At 40.5% G+C, this 20,079-nt stretch overlaps 2 protein-coding genes across 2 annotated transcripts in view; one reads left to right on the forward strand and one right to left on the reverse strand.

The window, feature by feature from the left end:
• Positions 1–3,998, forward strand: bet1 (Bet1 golgi vesicular membrane trafficking protein). The gene is made up of 4 exons (XM_049601949.1): positions 1–183; positions 398–504; positions 740–796; positions 3,202–3,998. The coding sequence occupies exons 1-4, from the start codon at positions 165–167 to the stop codon at positions 3,355–3,357; spliced, it is 339 nt and encodes a 112-aa protein (XP_049457906.1). The 5' UTR covers positions 1–164; the 3' UTR covers positions 3,358–3,998.
• The window catches only part of zgc:85777 (uncharacterized protein LOC405871 homolog), a 25,947-nt gene continuing 9,613 nt past the window's right edge, over positions 3,746–20,079 (reverse strand). The window contains exons 2-9 of the mRNA XM_049601948.1: positions 18,961–19,081; positions 13,457–13,586; positions 11,993–12,099; positions 9,270–9,437; positions 8,790–8,963; positions 8,154–8,315; positions 5,463–5,613; positions 3,746–4,825 (exon numbers count right to left, since the gene is read on the reverse strand). Of these exons, the coding sequence (XP_049457905.1) occupies positions 4,735–4,825; positions 5,463–5,613; positions 8,154–8,315; positions 8,790–8,963; positions 9,270–9,437; positions 11,993–12,099; positions 13,457–13,586; positions 18,961–19,081 (1,104 nt within the window). The 3' untranslated portion in view covers positions 3,746–4,734. The remainder of the gene's footprint in view (positions 4,826–5,462; positions 5,614–8,153; positions 8,316–8,789; positions 8,964–9,269; positions 9,438–11,992; positions 12,100–13,456; positions 13,587–18,960; positions 19,082–20,079) is intronic.

Genomic DNA, 20,079 nt, shown 5'->3' on the forward strand with positions numbered 1-20,079 from the left:
TGTCCTCGCCGGCCACCGTATGATGTCGTGGCGTTTGCTGATATACACGGAGTTTCCCCTCTTACCCGCTCACCATTAGCTGTGATTTCTGGCTTATTTAGTCTGAATTTATTTCCTTACACGTTACATAAACCACCGGACAGTGTTACCTTAAGCGGTTCAAGATGAGACGCGCCGGTTTGGGTAAGAGACAAGCGGACATTTTGATTTTAAACTCATAGTTAGCCTGCTTGCTAGTTAGCTAACAGCGAGCTAACGTTAGCTAATGTTGTTGCCAAATGTGAATGAATGATGTGTACTCCAGGCCTACGTTCACATAACTCCACAGTCTGTGACAGGCTAACATACTAACAAATAGCTAAAACTGTGTTTTAATCATCGTTGTCGCTTTATTTAGGTGAAGGAGGTGCTGGGAATTATGTAGCAAGTGGATACAGTGTGTATGAAGAGGAAAATGAACACCTACAGGAGGGACTGAGAGCTAAAGTCAGCGCTTTGAAAAGTGTAAGCTACTGTTGATTGAATGTGTTTATTAAGTGTTTTAATATTGGTGAATGCTACAGAAAAAGCTGCACATCAGAGTTGTGTGGTGGACGTCTGTGTTGTCACATGTAATATGACACACATATCTCATTGAAGATCTTAAACGTTTGTCCCATATGGACTATTAGGTCTAAAATAATGTTAACTAATGGCCTTGTTGTCTTGATATTTACATTTTGATACTTTATATTTACAGCTGTCTATCGACATCGGAACGGAAGTGAAATACCAGAATAAAATGCTGGATGACATGGTGAGTTTCATTTTCCTTTCTCACTGACCAAACACTGTGACAAAGTGTAAGTGGTAAAGGAGATATTCACAGCACCTATTAAAAATAAAAGTCTTACTTAAAGGAATACTTAACCCACAAAAGACCATTTGTGAATCAGTTAGTTATAATGATAATAATAATAACAACGTCATTTATATAGCACCTTTAAAAACAGAGTTTACAAAGTGCTTTGACAAACAAAGCAAAAAGCGGAATACTCAGGGGCAAATAACAACAAAAAGTCAGGCAGAACAGAGGCGAGATCAAATTAGATAAAATGAGAAAAATAGAGGGCGAAGCCATGACAATTAAACACACAAACGTCACGGTAAAGGCAAATGAGAGTAAGACCAAAAGGATAAAAAAAATGTAAAAAAAAATGAATAAATATAAATAAAAGAATGACAACGATAAGGGCAAAAAGATATACTCATTAAGATAAATAAATAAATTAACATAAAAAATACAGTTTGAAATCTAAAATAGATGACATTACTTAAAGGCAAGTCTGTAAAAGTGGGTGATTTAAAAGAAGTGACTGAATCTGCGAGCCTTATCTCCGCAGGCAGGTTGTTCCAAAGCCGAGGGGCCCTAAATGGCAAAATCACGGTCACCTTTAGATTTCAGCCTCAACTTTGGAACTGCCAGGAGGCCCCAGCTCACATGGGGTCAACATTTCTGATGTGTAGCTAGGGGCCAGACCCAGGCGAGCTTTAAAAGTGATCAGTAAAGTCTTAAAATCAATTCTAAAATGAACTGGAAGCCAGTGGAGAGAAGCCAGGATTGGGTTGATGTGATGTCCTCTATTAAAACCAGTAAGTTTGAGGCGGGACAGTGACTTTCGGTTAATGCTGGAAAGTTATGCAGTGTTACCTTGAATTTGTGAAGACAACTGCATGTATTGATTGATTGGGGATCCCGTTTAACAACAGCAAAAGCAAGTCTCATTTATCAAGTCATGAGCTCAGGACTCCCCAAACACATGCATTCCCTTAGTTTTGGAGTCTGGCTTTGAAGAGCGCATAGATGTGTTTTGCTGTGCGTTTTTGAAGTACTGAGCATATCATTAGATAAATAAGACTTGGGTTATACTGGAAAGAGTTATGTCAATCAATCAATCAATCAATTTTATTTATAAAGCCCAATATCACAAATCACAATTTGCCTCACAGGGCTTTACAGCATACAACATCCCTCTGTCCTTAGGACCCTGTCCTTTGGACCCTTTTTAACAGGGAAAAAAAATAGTAGAAACCTCAGGAAGAGCAACTGAGGAGGGATCCCTCTTCCAGGACGGACAGACGTGCAATAGATGTTGTACAGAACAGATCAGCATAATAAATTAACAGTAATCCGTATGACACAATGAGAAAGAGAGAGACAGAGACAGAGATATGCAGGACAGACGGTAATGACAGTAGCTTACAACAACATTAATGAAAGTAATAATATTATCGTTATAGTTCTGGCTACTGCGTTACAATATGTTGAAAGTATGTATTAATATCTGGCAGTATACATGTGTGACAATAGTCACGTGTATAATAACAGTAGAAGTATGACTAATGACTAATGATGGCAGCGGCAGGAGGCATCTGGCAGGACCACGGCAGCAGCATGTGAGAGTTTGTGAACATGTTTTGATGTAGTTTCACTTCTGTTAAAGGTAATCCTGAATAAATAAATGAATAAATATGTTTGCCATTCTCTGTGGAGGCATATGACAATATATTTTTCAAGGAATTCAGTGTAGCACAATTTACAAATGGTCATTTTTTCAAGAGAAGTATTCCTTTAAGTACAAAAGTATGCAAGTAAGCAAAATTTACTTAAGGAATAAATACTTATTGTGCTGTGATTTATCGTATTATTTCCTAATTGATATTGACCCGGAAGCAGCATTTTAATGTAGCAGCAGGTGGGGAGGGCACTTACAGATACATGTTACTGCTGCCACTGTTACTGTTAACACTACCAATATAACTGCTGCTATTGAGCCTGGACTTCTACAAATCCTGTGTGCAGTAATGTTATACACACTCCCCACTTACACACAAATCCTCTTTTTCTCATATATATATATATATATATATATATATATATATATATATGTATATATGTATGTGTGTGTGTGTGTGTGTGTGTGTGTGTGTGTGTGTGTGTGTGTATATATATATATATATACACACAAAATCAGTGTTCATACACAGTGCTCATTCCTTCATATAACTGTCAAATAAATAGAGTAGAAAGGACAATTTTCCTTCTGAAATGTAGCTGAAATAGTAAATAGTGCCTCAGAATTGTACTCAAGCAAAAGCATGTATCTACGTTTCACCATGAAAGTATGTTTGCCTGCTTTGTATCCCCCTCTCCCAAACTAGGACACAGACTTTGACTCAACAGGCGGCCTGCTTGGTGCCACCATCGGCAGAGTCAAGCAGCTGTCCAGAGGCAGCCAGACCAAACTGCTGTGCTACATGCTGCTCTTCTGCTTGTTTGTCTTCTTTGTCCTGTACTGGTTCATCAAGCTGAGGTGATAGGAGGACTCTGTTGGGACTTGGCCTCTGAACTCCACATCTTCATCCCCAGTCTGTGCCACACCCATGCATCTCAAAACTAGACCCACATGATGCTGATGAGAAAAGGCAAGGATTTGTTTTTAGGTGTCTCAGCTTTTCATGTGCCCACGTCGTCTCTGAGTACTTCATAGAATGACCCCAAAACTGAATCAGGAAAGGAATCCTACTGATGTAATGTGATGGAATCCCTAAAAGTAAAACTCGGTCTGAGATGACTGAGCATGTGATGTAGTGTATATAAGGACGTAGACACTGCCTGTATATGTATACACACTTATTAGCAGCCCAATTTACCTAGATGGAAAGATGAGGCATAATATTAAACATTTAACAACTATAGACGATATTACTGTGTCAAAAACTTTATTCCAGTCGTGGGCACATTATATGATAATGTGGGAGTGATGAAATGGCAATCAGTCGATACAGACCAAGTTGGGTTAAAACTGATTAAGTTATATAATGCTAGTTCAAGCTAATAATTCAGTGTGTTATTACAGCATTTGGCATTCATACAAAATTATAGCAGTGTCTACATTGTTTGATCTTCGTTGTAAAAAATGTTTTTTAATGTAAATAAACAAATTTTATGCTCTGAATCGACGAGTGTAAGTGTCTGTTTTCTACACACATACAAGTAATGTGTCAAAAAACAATCAAACTGACCAGTTTTTTACTAGGATTTATAAATTTGTCAGCGAACACAGTTTTTGCTGGATTTTTTTTTTTTTTTTTTTACCTAAGTCATTTTTATACACATTATTTAACTTAGTCTATTAAAAACTATTATATATTTAGTCTTTAAAGAAGCAGTGTGTAGGATTTAGTGGTATCTGTTGGCAGAAATGGAGTATGACATCCATGATTATGCTTTCATGAGTGTATAATCACCTGAAACTAAGAAACTCTAAGAAGCAACTTCTCTGCATGCTTTGAGAGGGAATGGCTATTAATTTAGTTGCAATCCACAACCTCACCACTAGGTGTCGCTAAATCCCACACGCTGCTCCTTTAAGAGCTTTTTATATGAACTTGTTATAAATTACACAACCGTAAAATTCAGCTGTAGGCTGTTCACATTTGTAAGGTCATCAACAACAAAAACACATGTGCCTCATTATTCTGTTTGAACAGCTTAAGAGATTCATATGGACCACATGCAGTATTGTTAGAACAACCACAGACAAAATGCAAAACCGTCTAACTTCCTTGTAAAGTCAAGATTTTCAACATTAGGACTGCACTTAGGTGATTTATGTTTGGCAGTTCATTGTGAATGATTAGTACATAATCAGCAGCGTTGTGACATCTGTCCTGGGTCAGGTGTTGATGACATCACGGCTTGGGTAGTGTGTCCATGTACTTGCAGATGATTCCCAGCATGACCTCATCAGCGCCTCCACCAATTGAAATTAACCTGGTATCTCTGTGGAAAGGTAAAAGTTATAGTGTTATTATCTTAATTTCTTTCAACAGTTTCAATAACTACAATTATTTTTTCCTTACTTAAAGCAACATCATGCATCCTGAACCCCTTGTCCAATGGTATTATTTACCCCATCAGTAGATGTCAGCATAGTACAAAGTATGGGCTGGGAGAACCTGACTCAAACACTGTTACGTGATTACACACTGTAATGTCAACACTGCACAACAGGAGACTGAGCCTGATTACAAGTCTTCAGTAGTTACTATTAACTAATACTGATCATATGCTGCTTCTGTAGAAACCATCAATTAATCTGATCCCAACAATTTGGGAGTACGAGACGAGTTCTTTGAAAATAAATTAACCATGAGCTTCATCAAGCTCCTGCCAACTGGTGAGGTTACCATAGAAATGTTATACCCTCACAAAAAGCACATAGTTGGCAGCCAAATATAACCACAGTTGGCTAGCAACCTGTGCAACCTTTTTGGATGAAAAAGTGCACAGGGATGAAAATACTGGAAAATCAAAGTGCTATATGCTATACATCAACGAGGAAAAGTCGTTTCTTAAACCATAAATCACTCATCGAAAGACATTTTATTTCAGTTAACATTTCTCTGACTGGTTTTACCTGAAAAATCTGCTGACCAGCACGTCACTGGTGAAGCCCATTCCTCCCCAGTACTGGAGACAGGTGTCCGCCACTTCCCTGGCCAGGCGGCCCCCCTTTAATTTGGCCATGGATGCCAGCTTGGTGACATCATTGCCTTTAATGTACATTGCTGCCAGGAAATTTAAAAAAAAAGAACAGAAGTAGTGACACAAGCACGGGCGAATGTGAAAATGTCCAGGTGGATTAAAAGGAAGAATGTGGCAAGGAAAACAAAGACAATAAACAAATGGGGTTCAGATTTAGAGTCCCCAGTGGCTCATCAATGCCTCTATTGTAGGTACCCTCCAGGGGAACATGTGTGAGCTGCGTGATTTTTCCTGTTTCAGCTTGTGCATCTGTGTGTGTGTGTGTGTGTGTGTGTGTGTGTGTTGATCTACCTGTGCCAAACAGATGCAAAAGCTTTGATCTGTTTCTGGGCAAGCGAATCGGAGCAGCTAGATGAATTCATTCAAAGCTGCTTGCCACTGAAGTGGTTACAAACACAACGAGAAAATCACAAGACCTCGAACACCCGCCCGCCAGATGCACCCACATGTTCATAGCATAAACACTGCAGTGTAAGGCACTGGGGATGTTGTTTTGGAGGAACTGGGTGTGTGCCAGGTTTTCAGGTGGCCAAGCCTGTGGAGTTTGATGTTATGCCAGTACACACTAAAACAATAATAGTTTGGTAGAGCGAGGCCAACGTTACTGTTTAAACATATAAGTGTCCTTCAGCAAGACACTCCAGTACTCAATGTTCTTTGAAAAGGGCAGATACATCAACACACTAACAATTAATGGAATTAGATGGAAAGTCAAAAAGCTTGTAGCTGTCAATGTTGATCCTAAAGCTAACAGTTACTGTTTATAGTGAGCCAACCATATCATTGTTCATTAACTTATTACTACTTAGCAGACTAGTAGTAGACATTAGTCTTCAGCTTGCACTTTGCCCTCTATCTTTTAAACCAACCTGCTGCATTAAACGTGGATAAATTACTCACTCAAGGCTAGTTTGGCATTCACATCATTCTTGCAGAGCTAAGTCAGCCGTGGCCTTTGTTATCAAAGCCTCAGTCTTATCTATGGTATTACGTGCCATGAAGACGGCTGCCTGCACTCACTTGGTATGATTTTACGGAAATCCTCCACATGCAAAAGGTCGATGTTGCAGATAAATTTATATTTAGAATATAAATATTTTTATATTAATAAATAACATTGATACTACCCAAAAGTGTACCAGTGGATTGATAAGTAGAGGCAGATGTTTGAAAAATAACTGATACAGTAACTACTAGGGATGTCCTGATCACATTTTTTTTGCATCCAATTCTGATACAGAGTCCTTTATTCTGAAACCGAGTCCGATCCGATACTTTGCAAAGCATTAAGAAAGAAAAAAAATGCATCCAAGTTGTCCCATAAGGTTTGTTTTTTATTTAAATAGTATCCAAAAAGCTTATCGGTGGTTCAGCAGCATAAAATGTAAACAAATTCAATATCTTCTTCTTGTCTTCAATAAACAAAATAGGCCTATATCTTTATACATTGGAAAGCGGAGGCAACAATGAACAACATAGATGAAAAACCTGGCCATTTTTGTTGTTTTGATTCGTCCAATCTTTTATTACTGATTACGATTTTGTAAAAATAATGTGATTGGAGCCGATCAGATCAGATTGGGACATCCCTAGTAACTACACAAATAAAGGTAACAAACACACATTTGCATAGATGACCTAAGCGTTGTTAAGGACTAATCCGCACTCTGACAGCTGCCTTGTTACCACTGTATTCATTCAGTGTGCCTCCACGGTCTGAGGTACAAATGGACAACAGTGGGATAAGACGGTGCAACAGCTTTGCTGGTTTTAAATTTAAGATGAAATCATGGCTAAAATCAATCCAATCATGTATGTGTATTGTTGTTGTGGTGTCTTAGTGTTGTAGTTGTATTGTAGATGCTGTCCTTATTGTTGTCTCGCTACTGTTATTGCTGAAGCTGAAGCTGCTGTGTCATGAATATATTCTATTTTGTAACTATGTTTTTCATATAGCAGTGTCTTTTAGCAGAGAAATTATTCTGTTTCCTGCCTAGGGACTACAGATGAAAATTGGCTTACAGCTAACTGTGGCGCAGCTACGGAGATGTTCACTGTCCCTGTTAAATAAATAAAATAAATAAACATTTAAAGTTAAGCGTTCAGTATCTGCAGACAGCTGCAGACTTGTACTTATCACGCACGCTATTTGTACTACAATTAAGGGTCCGCATTGGACTGGCAATGATGCACCATTAAGTTGTTTGCCAACGCATAAAAATCAAGAACAAGGAGCTTGCACATTAGTAAAGACAATGGCGACAACACCATGAAGAGCTCCCGTGATTGTTGTTTTTGGCTAAACAAGAAAAGCGCGAAATGAAAATACATAATGTATGCCTACTTTATGAGAACAGGACCAGCAACTGGAGGTGGAACAAGTGAATTTTTGCAACGGCAGCATACACACTTGCTATATGTACAGTCTGGATGACATCATTTACGTTACGCAGACCAAAACAGACCCTCACAGACGAGGAACAGAGTCATTCAGATGCAGCCAACACTACCAAGCTAATCTTTCATTTTTGTTACGTCATGTCTGTATATAAAGCAACCCCACCTGTAGCACGGTAGAGGAGGGAGCGGAGCAGCTCCACCTCCGTCTGCAGCTCAGCCAACCTGAAGTGAACAGCTTGGTGGTAGAGGACAGGCTGCTTGAAGATCTTCCTCTGCCGTGTGTACTGGATGGTCTCCTGAATGATGTTGTCCATACTGGTGACGACTGGAGGTGTTAAGATAAAGAGACAGAGATAAAACCTTAGTGCTATTGCTTCCACGCGCACTGCATGCCTGTTTGTGCGTGCTTGTCATTTCTGTCTCTGATTCATGATGTGATGCACAAACCAAGCTGATTCAGTATTTGCATTTGAAGTTTCAATTTTCCTACACAGTTTCTCACACGTTCTGGCCGAGCAAACATTGATGTTAGCTTGTTACTAAAATAAAAAACAAACAAACAAATACTTAACAGAAGATTAATGGCTTGAACTATGTGACCTGAACTTCTTGGAAACTGAAACGGAAATGATCCCGTGATATAATAAACTGCAATTTACAGTAAGATCTGTAGGAGGCGGATGAGTTACAGTGAAGAAGTAAGTGGAAAAGTAAAGAAAACGAGGAAAGATGACGTCTGATTACTGGATACTGCCGGGAGTGAGGGAGAAATAAGGAAGTAAAAGAAAGGCTCACTCACCATTGGCCACTGCCCAGAGCCTCTCTTCCTGGAACTGAAGCATCTGATAGGTGAATCCCATGCCTTCCTGGCCGATGAGGTTCTTGCAGGGCACACGGACATCGTCGAAGAACACTTGAGCTGTGTCCGATGACCACATGCCAAGTTTATCAATCTTGCGAGCGATGTGTACTCCTACGGGGAGAAGGACAGGAAAAAAAACCCATCATCATGCATCTTGGCAAAGGCACAGTAATACCAACGAATCCTATAGATAGAACGGGAGGATGTTTTTGGGTAATAGGCTCACACAAATCATGTGGGAAGATTGCAGCAAATAATTTGTTTAAGTAGAACTGAAAAACACAGAATCTTTAATTTGAGTGCTGTTTTTAGATGTAATCGAATCCCAGAAGATGAATGTCAATTACAGAGGTTTTGTCCAAAGAAAAGATCTTCTGCTTTTACATGAAAATCATCTCACAAATAACTGACTCCTACCTGGCAGCTTCATGGGCACACAGATGAGGGATTTATTTCTGTGAGGTGGCCCGTCGCTGGTGTTGGCGAGGAGACAAATCCAGTCAGCCTGGGTACCGTTTGTGATCCACATCTTTCCCCCATTAATAACGTATTCCTCCCCTTTCCTCACTGCCTTGGTCATGATACCTGAACCAGTGTGTGGTGGAGTGTGTAAATGGATGGAGAGAAAGAGAAATTGGGAAGATGATTGCAAGGATGGAAGGTATGTTTTAAAGGATGAACAATCCAAGAAAAACAATTTGGGCTGTTAAAAGAAAGATGTTACTCTGAGCAAAGGTTGGTGTATTACAGTAAGGGCCCTGTCTTCAGCACAGTGCAACTGTCATTGTTTGTTCCAGATGCCCAGCGCCCACACGGCATAAGTAGTAAATGACCGGTCAGGTGCATAGCTAATGAATGAAAACCTGGTCTTAGAGTCAGTGGCACAGGATTTTCCTGCTATTTAATGGGCACATTATTCAGACAGTAAGATGTGCCTACACTGGCTGGTTCACAAATGCGTATACTCACTTACTACTATACTACACTCACCAACGCACAGTTGGGTTGCAGGTGGGTGAAAAAATACATCATTAATGAAGAAAACATCAATAACATTCTCTATACTTTGAACATAGGAGAGAGCAAAGCGGAGCTGCAGAGCTGCTGTCATCTGATGCTCCACAGCAGATTTCCCATTTAGAGACACGCTGTGTGCGAGGAGCAGTGTAACTTCTTTATGTCAGAGGATAAAAGTTCAGCTGTTTCAACCGTCGAGTTTATAAGTACAGTTTTTAGTTTTGCTGCTTAAATTTCCAATTTTCTGCCATGACATTGCTACTCTTTACGCATTACTCTCAGAAGAAAATCACTTGCTTCTCCAATTTGACAAATATGCCACATAAATAGCAATGCACCACGATTAGATGCACCTGGCTTATAAAGGAAATGAGCATTGACACACTTGGTTGAATTCATTTTACGCCTAAAACACTCCTATGATTAATTAAGGGACTGTATTTAGTGTGTGCCTTGTGTGTACCATATAACCACCAAAAGTGGAGATGGACACATAAATGCACTTTTGACCATGGGTCTTCAGTGTTGTTCAAGCTATGGACCCCTTAGCTGAAAGAGAGACAGAGCAGGGACCCCTACTGCATATACTGTATAAAATTGAGTTAAGTTGCCGCCCTACAGTAACATGTAGGGCGGCCCAAAGTGCCATGTAAACATACCCTTTAATGGTGCATACAGTACCAAGCTATTAAAACAATATCTTACGTGTTTTGGTGGATGGTGTTTCAGAGTCTCTTGCTCAAAAAGTTTTAATAGTAATAATTAATGAAGAGTTAAACAGCTGATTGGACAATATGTTTCAACTAGTCCATACCCATTGAGTGCACAGTTGCCCACGTACAGTTTCACATGGTGTGTATTTGGGATACAGGTCATAGGAAATTGCAGATTAAATAGTCAACTGAACCCATTAAGAAGAGCAATGTATTCAGACAGAGTTTTTGTGAATTTGATAGTACGATTGCTTTATTGAAAGTACAGTAGTACCATTGCCAATAGTGGGATAGTTAGTGGGCTAAAACTGTACATTAGTAGTTGAGGTAGCACGTTGAAAGGCAGATAGTTAAAGTGTTTATATGTTGTATTGACTTAAAAGTGGGGCGCACTGGTAGTTCACATGGGAAAGGTGCGGCTAGCCCTTGTTGCAGCGGTGGGGGTTGGAATCCGGCCTTCGTTCATTTTTCTGTTGTTATAGCGCCACCCAGTTGCCAATTAGACTTAAATTTCTCCAGTCACCTTGAGGCGTCCTGTTCTACATATCTACCAAGTTTAGTAAAAATCATATGGCGGTTCAGCCTAGATAAGAAATTAGCTCTCTAGCGCCCCCATTTTGTTTGATGGGGTCAATAATGGGGGGGTCCCCTCAGATTATGTGTGGTCATATGCCTACAAAGTTGCATGGTGATGGGTGAAACCCTTGAGATGTTATACACCTTTATGTGATGAGCCATGTCCTCATTGCCTTATAGAAGCTCAGTTTTAATAAGTTTTCCAACTTTTGCCAAGAGGGAACTTTAGATATTGGTCCCTAGATTATGTTCACAGAGTTTCACACAAATCGGTCAAACTTCCTAGGAAGAGATCGATTTGAAGTGTTTTTCAAAAAATTCAAAATGGCGGAAAATCTATATAACCGGAAGTTATGGGTTCTTGAGGCAAATTTGTTCCTCATGAGGAGAGGCATCTCTACGCAAAGTTTCATGTCTCTATGACATACGGGGCATGTGATAGTAAGATAGTACATAACTGTTAGCTAACTAGTTCCCCTTGCTGTAATGGACAGGTGCAACACAGTGATTCAGCGTTAGCTAGCATACATGATAGTACAAGGATTCTTTGGTAACAGTTAGCCTGTCATCAGACCTCAAGCATTATACATACTAATCCAGAAAAAAAGAGCCCAAAACGTGGTGGAATCTGATGATGGTGAACTCTGGCCTCTATACAGTGTGTTGCATTTGCCATGCCTGCTCTCCCGAGAGAACATCAGTACCAAAGTGATTGCTAAATTGCTGTATTTCTGGCTCCTTAATCATTTTTGCAACTCGAATTCAGTCACGATGGTCCTTCAGGGCCTGAGCAGGAAATTATATGATTAGAAACGAATGATGAAGGAGACGTACTTGAGACATCAGAGCCAGCTCCGACTTCACTAACACCAAGGCAGGCCACTTTGTCCCCCATGATGGTGGGAAGGAGGAACTCTCTCTTTAGCTCAGCTGTACCAAACCTGCAGACACACACACATATGAAGAAATAAAACATATTAGGAGCTATATACTGGCAGTTACTCTTTGACACTAAGGGCAATCCAAGATCATCCCTTGTTGAGATCCAGAACGCAACACTTTTTCTATCTAATACGAGCATGACTGTCAACAGTCACATAATAAACTATACTGTGTGACTGTCACAAGACACAGCAGTAGCTTTACTGCTATAAAACCACAATGTCATGTTTGACGCAATTAGAGTTTCAGTGGGTTCAGTATCCTGAATCTCCCATGGTATTCCTTTCTTTTTGCTGCTCTCTTAACACTTAGACCTTGTTGCGAGCTCATGTAGATCCCCTAATTAAGCTCCTGAGACTGTCTCTTCCACTGAATTTTGTCTTAAGTCACCAGCAGCTGTTTCATAATATATCGCACAACAAGCCAAGACCCGACGTGGTAACACAAACAATTGCCAAATATGTTTATACTCAAGGGAGTGTAACTATAATAAGGGCTGTGCAGCAACCACTAAGATACATGATACCACACTGACTTAAGACTCTCAGCTTGTTGCATAACAACTTTTACATGCAGTTAATCCTTAGTTTGTGCAGCGGTGAGTTTCAGTGTCAGTTGTTTATAAAACTCTGCAGCCACTGTGCTGGCAAAGTAGCATTACAGCTGAGCAGATGGTGCAGAACCAGTTAGGAATCAGTGCACTGATTGACTGTAAAATGCCTCTAGTATCGTTTGTCATTACTTGTTGTTCCTTTATCTAACAGAGTAACAACCTGTACAAACAGTGTAGATATGGATTTGGTTACTCACACTAATTAATATTGGTATGAGGGGTTTTAACTGGTCATCACATTGAGTGCAATCAGTGAAACTCACTACTTGCTCACCAGTGGAGTTGTTATTGTAAAATACACTAAAATAAACACAAAGCTACAAAAAGATTGGTGAAAAAAGGAGACACAACTGTGGAGCTGGATCATTTAATGAACAAAGTGTCTGAAATAAAGGCGCTCCTTCCACTGTTTGGACATGGTGTGGTTTTAAAAACTCGTACGTCAAACACAATCTAATTATCTGCAGGCTAAACAGGGTGACAGTTGTTGCCGGGGTAGCAATACAACCTTTTACGACCTCGAAATCAAACACACCCATGTGGGATGAATGTTTGAAAATGCACTCCAGCTCGAACACGAGTGGCTCTAGTGGTGGTATAAAAAGGAAAAAAAAACCAAAGCAGACTTTGTTGCCTGAGTCACTGATTTGTTGTTGTCCTTCTGATAAGAAAAGGCAGTGCAATTACTGCGCTGCAAGCTGTCTTGTGCTCTATCGTGTGTTATAAAGTTTGTGAGATTGTACCTGGCGAGAGCAGGAGTAGCCATGTCAGTCTGTACACCGATGGCCATGGGGATGCCTCCACAGCGAATGTTGCCCAGCTCCTCTGACAACGCCATGCTGTAGCTGAAGTCCAGACCCAGGCCTCCATATTCTGCACGAAACAAAAGACACACACTCGTTCAGCTACGGATGTTCAAGGCTGACAGTTCATTGTACACTGTGTGGATTCTTGAGTTAATATTAGTTCCCCCTTATCTTATTTATACACATTTGACAACAGATGAGCACATTTACTAGTCAGCTAAGACAGATAAAGAACGTTGTACCAGTGTCACTGTGGATAAATGTACCCCACTCCTACATTAGCCACCTTAAAGTGGCCTTTGTACCCACCTTCCCCGTCCACTGTTGTCTCTGTGATAAAATCACTGGCTAACGTTCCTGTACACACTGGTATACATATAATATTCTGAGCTGATCTGATCTGTTGGCACCGAAGCATGCACTCAAATTAATTACAGGATGTTATCATTAATTGCGCTATCTGTAATTACGTGTAAAAAGCACTGTTGGGAGATCAGCTGCGTGGTGCAGGGTCACTGTCATCTCAGTGTCATCTCATCTGTTCTGCTTAGTACATCAAACTTCATTTTGATCTCAGCCATTTACTGAAAAAGTCAAAAAAATGGATGTCTGTTTCCTCCATTCTGGCAGTGCAGGCATTTGCAAAGACCTTAGGTCCTTAATGGAGTTGAACAGTGCATTATGAATCATGTTTAAAACACCACTTTCTGTCAGTTATCCTCATAAAGAGCCATCTTTTCTGCATTCCCTTTCTTTTGCCTTTCATCATCAGTTGCAGCAGCTATTATGAAACAAACAGGCTGGTTTTTATACTAATATACTTAATGCTAAAGGCCAATTTTCTGTCCGCTACTCATGGAATTAGCCGGCTAATGTGCTCGCTATTATCCTGCTTTTGTCCTAAAGTCGTTTGTGTTGCACACATTCAGATCTCGATATGAAAATGAATGGTCTTTCTGCAGCACAAAAAACTGAACATCATCACCCCATGCCGGTCTAACAAATGTAACGTGACAGTTATTCATTTAAGAAAAATCTCTTGATGATAACGTCCGGTCCGCCAAAAGTAACAAGACTGAGTATTTGTGAAATGCTCAGGGCTCCGTTTTCCCATGACTAAATACAGTATTCCAGCCGCTGGATGATGGATACTAGCACTGACTGACAATGAATAACTATCAGCAAATTTACCACATGGAGGCCTGCAACTCCTGCAAAGTGGTTTAATATCACCTGTCAGACTAGTTATCGAATAGTGGAAAGCACAGTCTGGCAGCCCGTCAGAGAGTGACGGGGAGAAAAAGAGAGTGAACAGTATAAATGGGGACAGCAAAAAAAAAGGAAGATATAGCGGGACAAGCAAACAAGGGAGTGGGGGAGCCAAAAATAAGAGGAAGCAGGTGCAGCTGTGCAGCGATAAGTCTCTGAGCGCTGGAAACCCTGCGGTGGATAATGTGGATGAAGGGAAGCACTGAGGTTTATCCCACTTTCAGCCAAACAGCAGGCCGTCTGGTTGAACAAGCAAGCAAAAGAAAAACAAACAAAATTCTGTCACAAATGTCAATCCTGTGCACATGTGTTTCTTCTGAACACCAGATGTTCCACAGCGTAGGCTCTTTCTAGGGTGGAGCTCCATATTGGAGAATAAAGATTGTGAGAATTTAAAAGGTGCAGCACAAGCAGACGCAGGTACTGTTGAAGGGAGTAGAATGTTTTCTATTCGATGTGCTCAGTACCATGAATGACTTGATGATAAAGCCATTTCTACCTGGAAGGTGACAACATAGGATGAATCAGTCGTAAGCTCAAATCCATGACAAATGTGGAACAATTACAACAATAGACAAAGATGTAATTGCACTATTACTCAGCCCCTGAATGCATGCATCACCGTTACAGTGTAATGTATTATAAAATCAGAACGTCACTGTATTAATAATGTTTTTAAACAGAAAAACAAGCCATTGTAATGCACGTATCATGGTATTACTAAAGTAGGAATTGTGAGAAAGGAAACAGTCTGGACACAAGTCTCTCCAAAGGTTATTCACGTAAACATTAACAGCGAAAATATTCAGTTAAAGGGAAAACTGTGGAGGCTGCCAGGTTCTATCTGTCAGGCAAAAGACAAGAGGCCATTGCCATGGTGTGAACAGCGGATACCTCCCTCTCAGAGCAAAGGAAAACAGGCAGGGAGCCAAGGGTCATCCCTGTCTTCTCCCTCAACGTGGCCGCCTTAGGAAAACTTCCTGCTCTTGTGTTGTGAAGGTAATAATGCCTTTCCTTGGACATGGAAAAAGAGTGGAAAATGAGTGTTGAGTGTTCCCGACAGTGGATTAAATAAACGGAAATGCTGCATAGCTTTATAATATGTTAACAGTTGCCTAGTGCGAATCTACCAGTGCTACTTTCCTGGATTTCAGATAGATCCTCTTTCTGAAGTGGGGTTATACGAGGTACATATCCACAGTCAGCGTACTACTTAGAGAAGATGGCAGTCGACATGTCCCCAGTTTGGAGAAACAGACAGGAGTAAAGGCACGGAAGCAAAGCCATTCGGCACTACATTTTCTCAAACGTATACTCTCCGTATTCTCTTTCTTTCAGCCTGTTCAGTCTCCCTCTGCAAAAGTTCTTCTTCTCTATACTCTGGTTCATGATGGTATCCTCTTGTCACCACAGTGAACAGGAACAAGGCTTAAAAATAGGTCTGAATAATATATTTGAGTGTATATATTGGACAGTAGCTTTAAGGTTTGGTTTATTCTTTTCTTTTGGGGTGGGTGGGGAGCATTTAATGTTTTTATAAGATATTGATAGAGGTGACAGGAAATAGGAGACAGAGAATAACATCCTCTGAAGTCCTCTGCCAGAATCAAACCAGGGACGCTGCATTTCAGGGTCGACTTCATGGCCCAGTGAATGAGTGACTTGTACAAAATGACACTTTTAAATGGTTACTGATGAATTAAAACCACAACACAAAAACAAAACAGAGCATTTAAACATTATTTTCCATTAAATAATTTTATCACAACTCTATACCGAGATAATTTCACTCCTTCCCTCTGCAGATTACCAAAGAATTTTTCATCACTGATAATTTTTTCAGTAACTTTATCAATATTGTGAGTAGATTATGAAATCTCACCACATTTGCACTTTTTTTGTACGAGATTGTTCGGTGTTGTATTTGGCTTTGGGTTCTTCTGTCATTCCAAACAATGAATCATTTCTCCATTGAACACACTCCTAAATCCCCTCTCCCTTTCCTGTAATCCAATCCTCTAAATCAATTAACCCAGTGCAGAATTTTTTGAGAGTCTCCTTCATTAGTCAGCATGACAGAAAAGGGACATGTCTAGCTGTAGTTACTACAATTACACACTTTCTGGAAGACATATAAAACTATGGCAACTTTGGTTATTACAAATATCGAGCCAAATGCAACAAACATTATCAGAAGGAGCCAGACTCCACAGTATGGTAACTGAGCAACAGTCTTTTTAAAAACAGTGCAATGATTGCCCTTAGCTGTACTTGTCTAAAATGTCATTATCTTAGAAAGGGCTGTCACATTTTAAGTTTTAAAAACTAGACTCACTGACTGCAAGTATGCAGTAGGAGGTCAGTTTAAATTGCACACTGACACATGTCAACCCTGACAGTTGTTTCTATATAATTAACCCAGGTAATCTACCGCCTGATAATACACTGTGTCTTCATATAGCCTTACGCAGGGCCACGCCTCCTCTAATCCTGCCAACTAATGCTTAAGACTTGTGTACTCAGCACGTTTTAATTCCTCCGCCCTCCCTCTTCTTTGACCTACAGACCTGTGGTGCAATCCTATTCATCATGCTCAGTGTCCCACATTGTTCACACATTAGTTCTTTTCAGCATCAAACGCCAGAACAGCAACTACAGCTGTTTTTAATCCTGTGAAGTTATCACAGCAAGACAAGAACAAAGATGTGAAGTGGCGAATTCAGTGAGAGAAATTACTTCATCTCAACTGTTGATTGTCAAACAGCTCCCACACATCTCTTCATATATTCAGACTTACACATCCCAACCACAACTACTTTGTGGTCCTGTACTGTACAGCACTCATCACGCCCCCCCCCCCAGCAGTGACACAGCTTGGTACACATCTGGAAATGGGATATACTGTAGCAGACAGCTGTTGTGGGATGTTGCTGTGACACCAGCCCTCATCATCACAGTGGGAACGTTCCTAAACCAGACCAACTGTAATGTATGGCTGTCTTACAGAGAGGTAATGAATGGAAAGTGAATTCAGCTGTGAAAAAAGACGTGCCAAACGCCCCTTGACTCCTTGGCGGCACACATTTTGAGCCACATATCTTTTCAGACAAATTCTAACCACAACTTAAATCACGATTCTGAGTGACTGTTAGTCATGCGTAATCTTGGATTTAAAAAGATTATCCTTAAAAGCAATATTTATGTTACGTCAAGGGCTTTTCAATTCACGGATATGTTACTGATTAATCATGAGAGTGTTTGCAATGGCAACAGAAACAGCACGTACCAAAAACATATATCATGTAGACTTAGGCACGGGTCATTAATCAGTCGTCATATTTGTATGGATTACCAACTAAAATGCCCAAGAATACAAATGGAATTAAGTCCGTGCCAAAAAATGCCCTCGTAACACGACCACAGCCATTTGTTATGTCATGGACACATATACTGCAAACACAAGCCAAGCATTTTGGGGTTTTTAACAGTACGATGCTCCTTTAAGGCATCCAAGTTAACATAAAAAAGCAAGTAAAAAGGTAAAAAGCAGGGCAAATACTCAAATAACAATGTACTATCTTGTGAAAATGAACATTGTCAGTGAGACACAATTAGGTAAAACGGCTTTTGTTACAAAAAGCACTAAAGGTGCACTGAGTTTGGCACCTTGATATGATGGTTATTATCATTTCCCGGCAGGCTCATTATCTCCTTAGATCCTTTCACAAGAAACAAGCCTCCTCCAAAATAAAAAGGCTTCTGGGTCTCTAAATCAAACAGACATTTCCCCCAGTCGCTCTGCTCCAGATAATGCACAAAACCCCACTTGATTAATTAAACCATCATTTCTCCAAAAAAATGTCATTTGTCTGTGATTTTTCAAAACAAAATCACTCACACAAAAATCACACAGCAAATCCTAAATTCCCTTTCAGACTCTCAAGGACTGGAACCTCTCCCAGCATGCACTGTTGGTCAATTACAGATCTAACAAAGATACAGGTGGCCAAACAAATAATGCAGAGCAATGTCATGCCGAACTCCACAACAACAGGAGTGGGAAAACCTTCTCTTGGAGTCTGTGTCTGATCATGGAGCTCCTGCATTGTAGCTGCATGCATTGGTTTTCAAATACAATCCTCAAAAAGGAACACACAGTCTAATATTCTTACCGACTGGTTTGTTGACTCCTAGAAAGCCGGCGTTTCCTAAGATTTTGAAGATTTTATGGGCTGGAAACGTCCCTTCTGCTTCCCACTGATCCACATAGGGGTTGATCTCCTGGTCGATGATCTAGGGCACAAACACAACAGGGAGATATGATATGTTTACGTGTGTATACGTCTAATAATGAGCATTCAAAAGGGCTGCACAATATATAGTTTCATTATCAGCATCGTGATGTCAACTTGCACAACAAACACATTGCACTTTGAATATAGTAACAACGTATTAAATTACATTCTGCCTTTAATGCACTTTTTTTGCCTGATTGGTGCCTTGCTGTTAACTCTCTTGCCAATCAAGTAGAGCCCTCGCTGTTAGGCCGGGTCCAACAATAAGGGCTGCCTGATGGTGCAGGGCCGGCAAAAAGTTAGGTCATGCCAGTAAATAAAATCAGTCAGTTACCTGATTGAGCCAGTGCTTGAAAAATTGAGCTACCATGCGACCTTACTACGTCTGCTCTGCTCTCTGAAACTTCCCTCTGCTCTGACTGTGTCTGTGTTCGCGTGAGTAGAGCGCACATTGCGAAGGCAGACACAGGCGAGCTTGTGTGTGTCATAGATGAAAGGGTGGTGGATGATCATAGTGAAGCTTAATTCTGCATTTCAGTTGTCGCCATTTTGGTTTTTCAGGGCCAGAAGTGACCATGGTGGGCTAGAGGCAGGAAATGTGGAGGAGTGAGGGGTGGATCTGACTAAGAAGCCGATGACACTATCAGCAGATGGCACTCCCTTAATTATGTGTAACTTTGGGCCTTCATATAATGCAAACGGGTGAGTTATTAAAAAAATTACCCCATGTGCAGTTGACATGAATGTTAGTCAGCGTCAAGTGGCCCTCTGATGACCCTGACCCTGACCCTGACTGCAGTTTTTTTGCACTTCCGCATTGGCCTCATTTTTCAGTTTCTGAGGTTGCTGCTTGCTCCTTTGAGGAAATAACTCAGTGCGTAGTCGAGAGAGAGAGAAAGACATGCAGCAAGATATGTCAGTGCATGTCACAGCTTCAGAGACAACCAACACAACAACACACAGTTCATCTCCTCACGGATCACACTCCATGCCTTT

Source organism: Epinephelus fuscoguttatus, linkage group LG17, assembly GCF_011397635.1.
Source record: "Epinephelus fuscoguttatus linkage group LG17, E.fuscoguttatus.final_Chr_v1".
NCBI lineage: Eukaryota > Metazoa > Chordata > Actinopteri > Perciformes > Serranidae > Epinephelus > Epinephelus fuscoguttatus.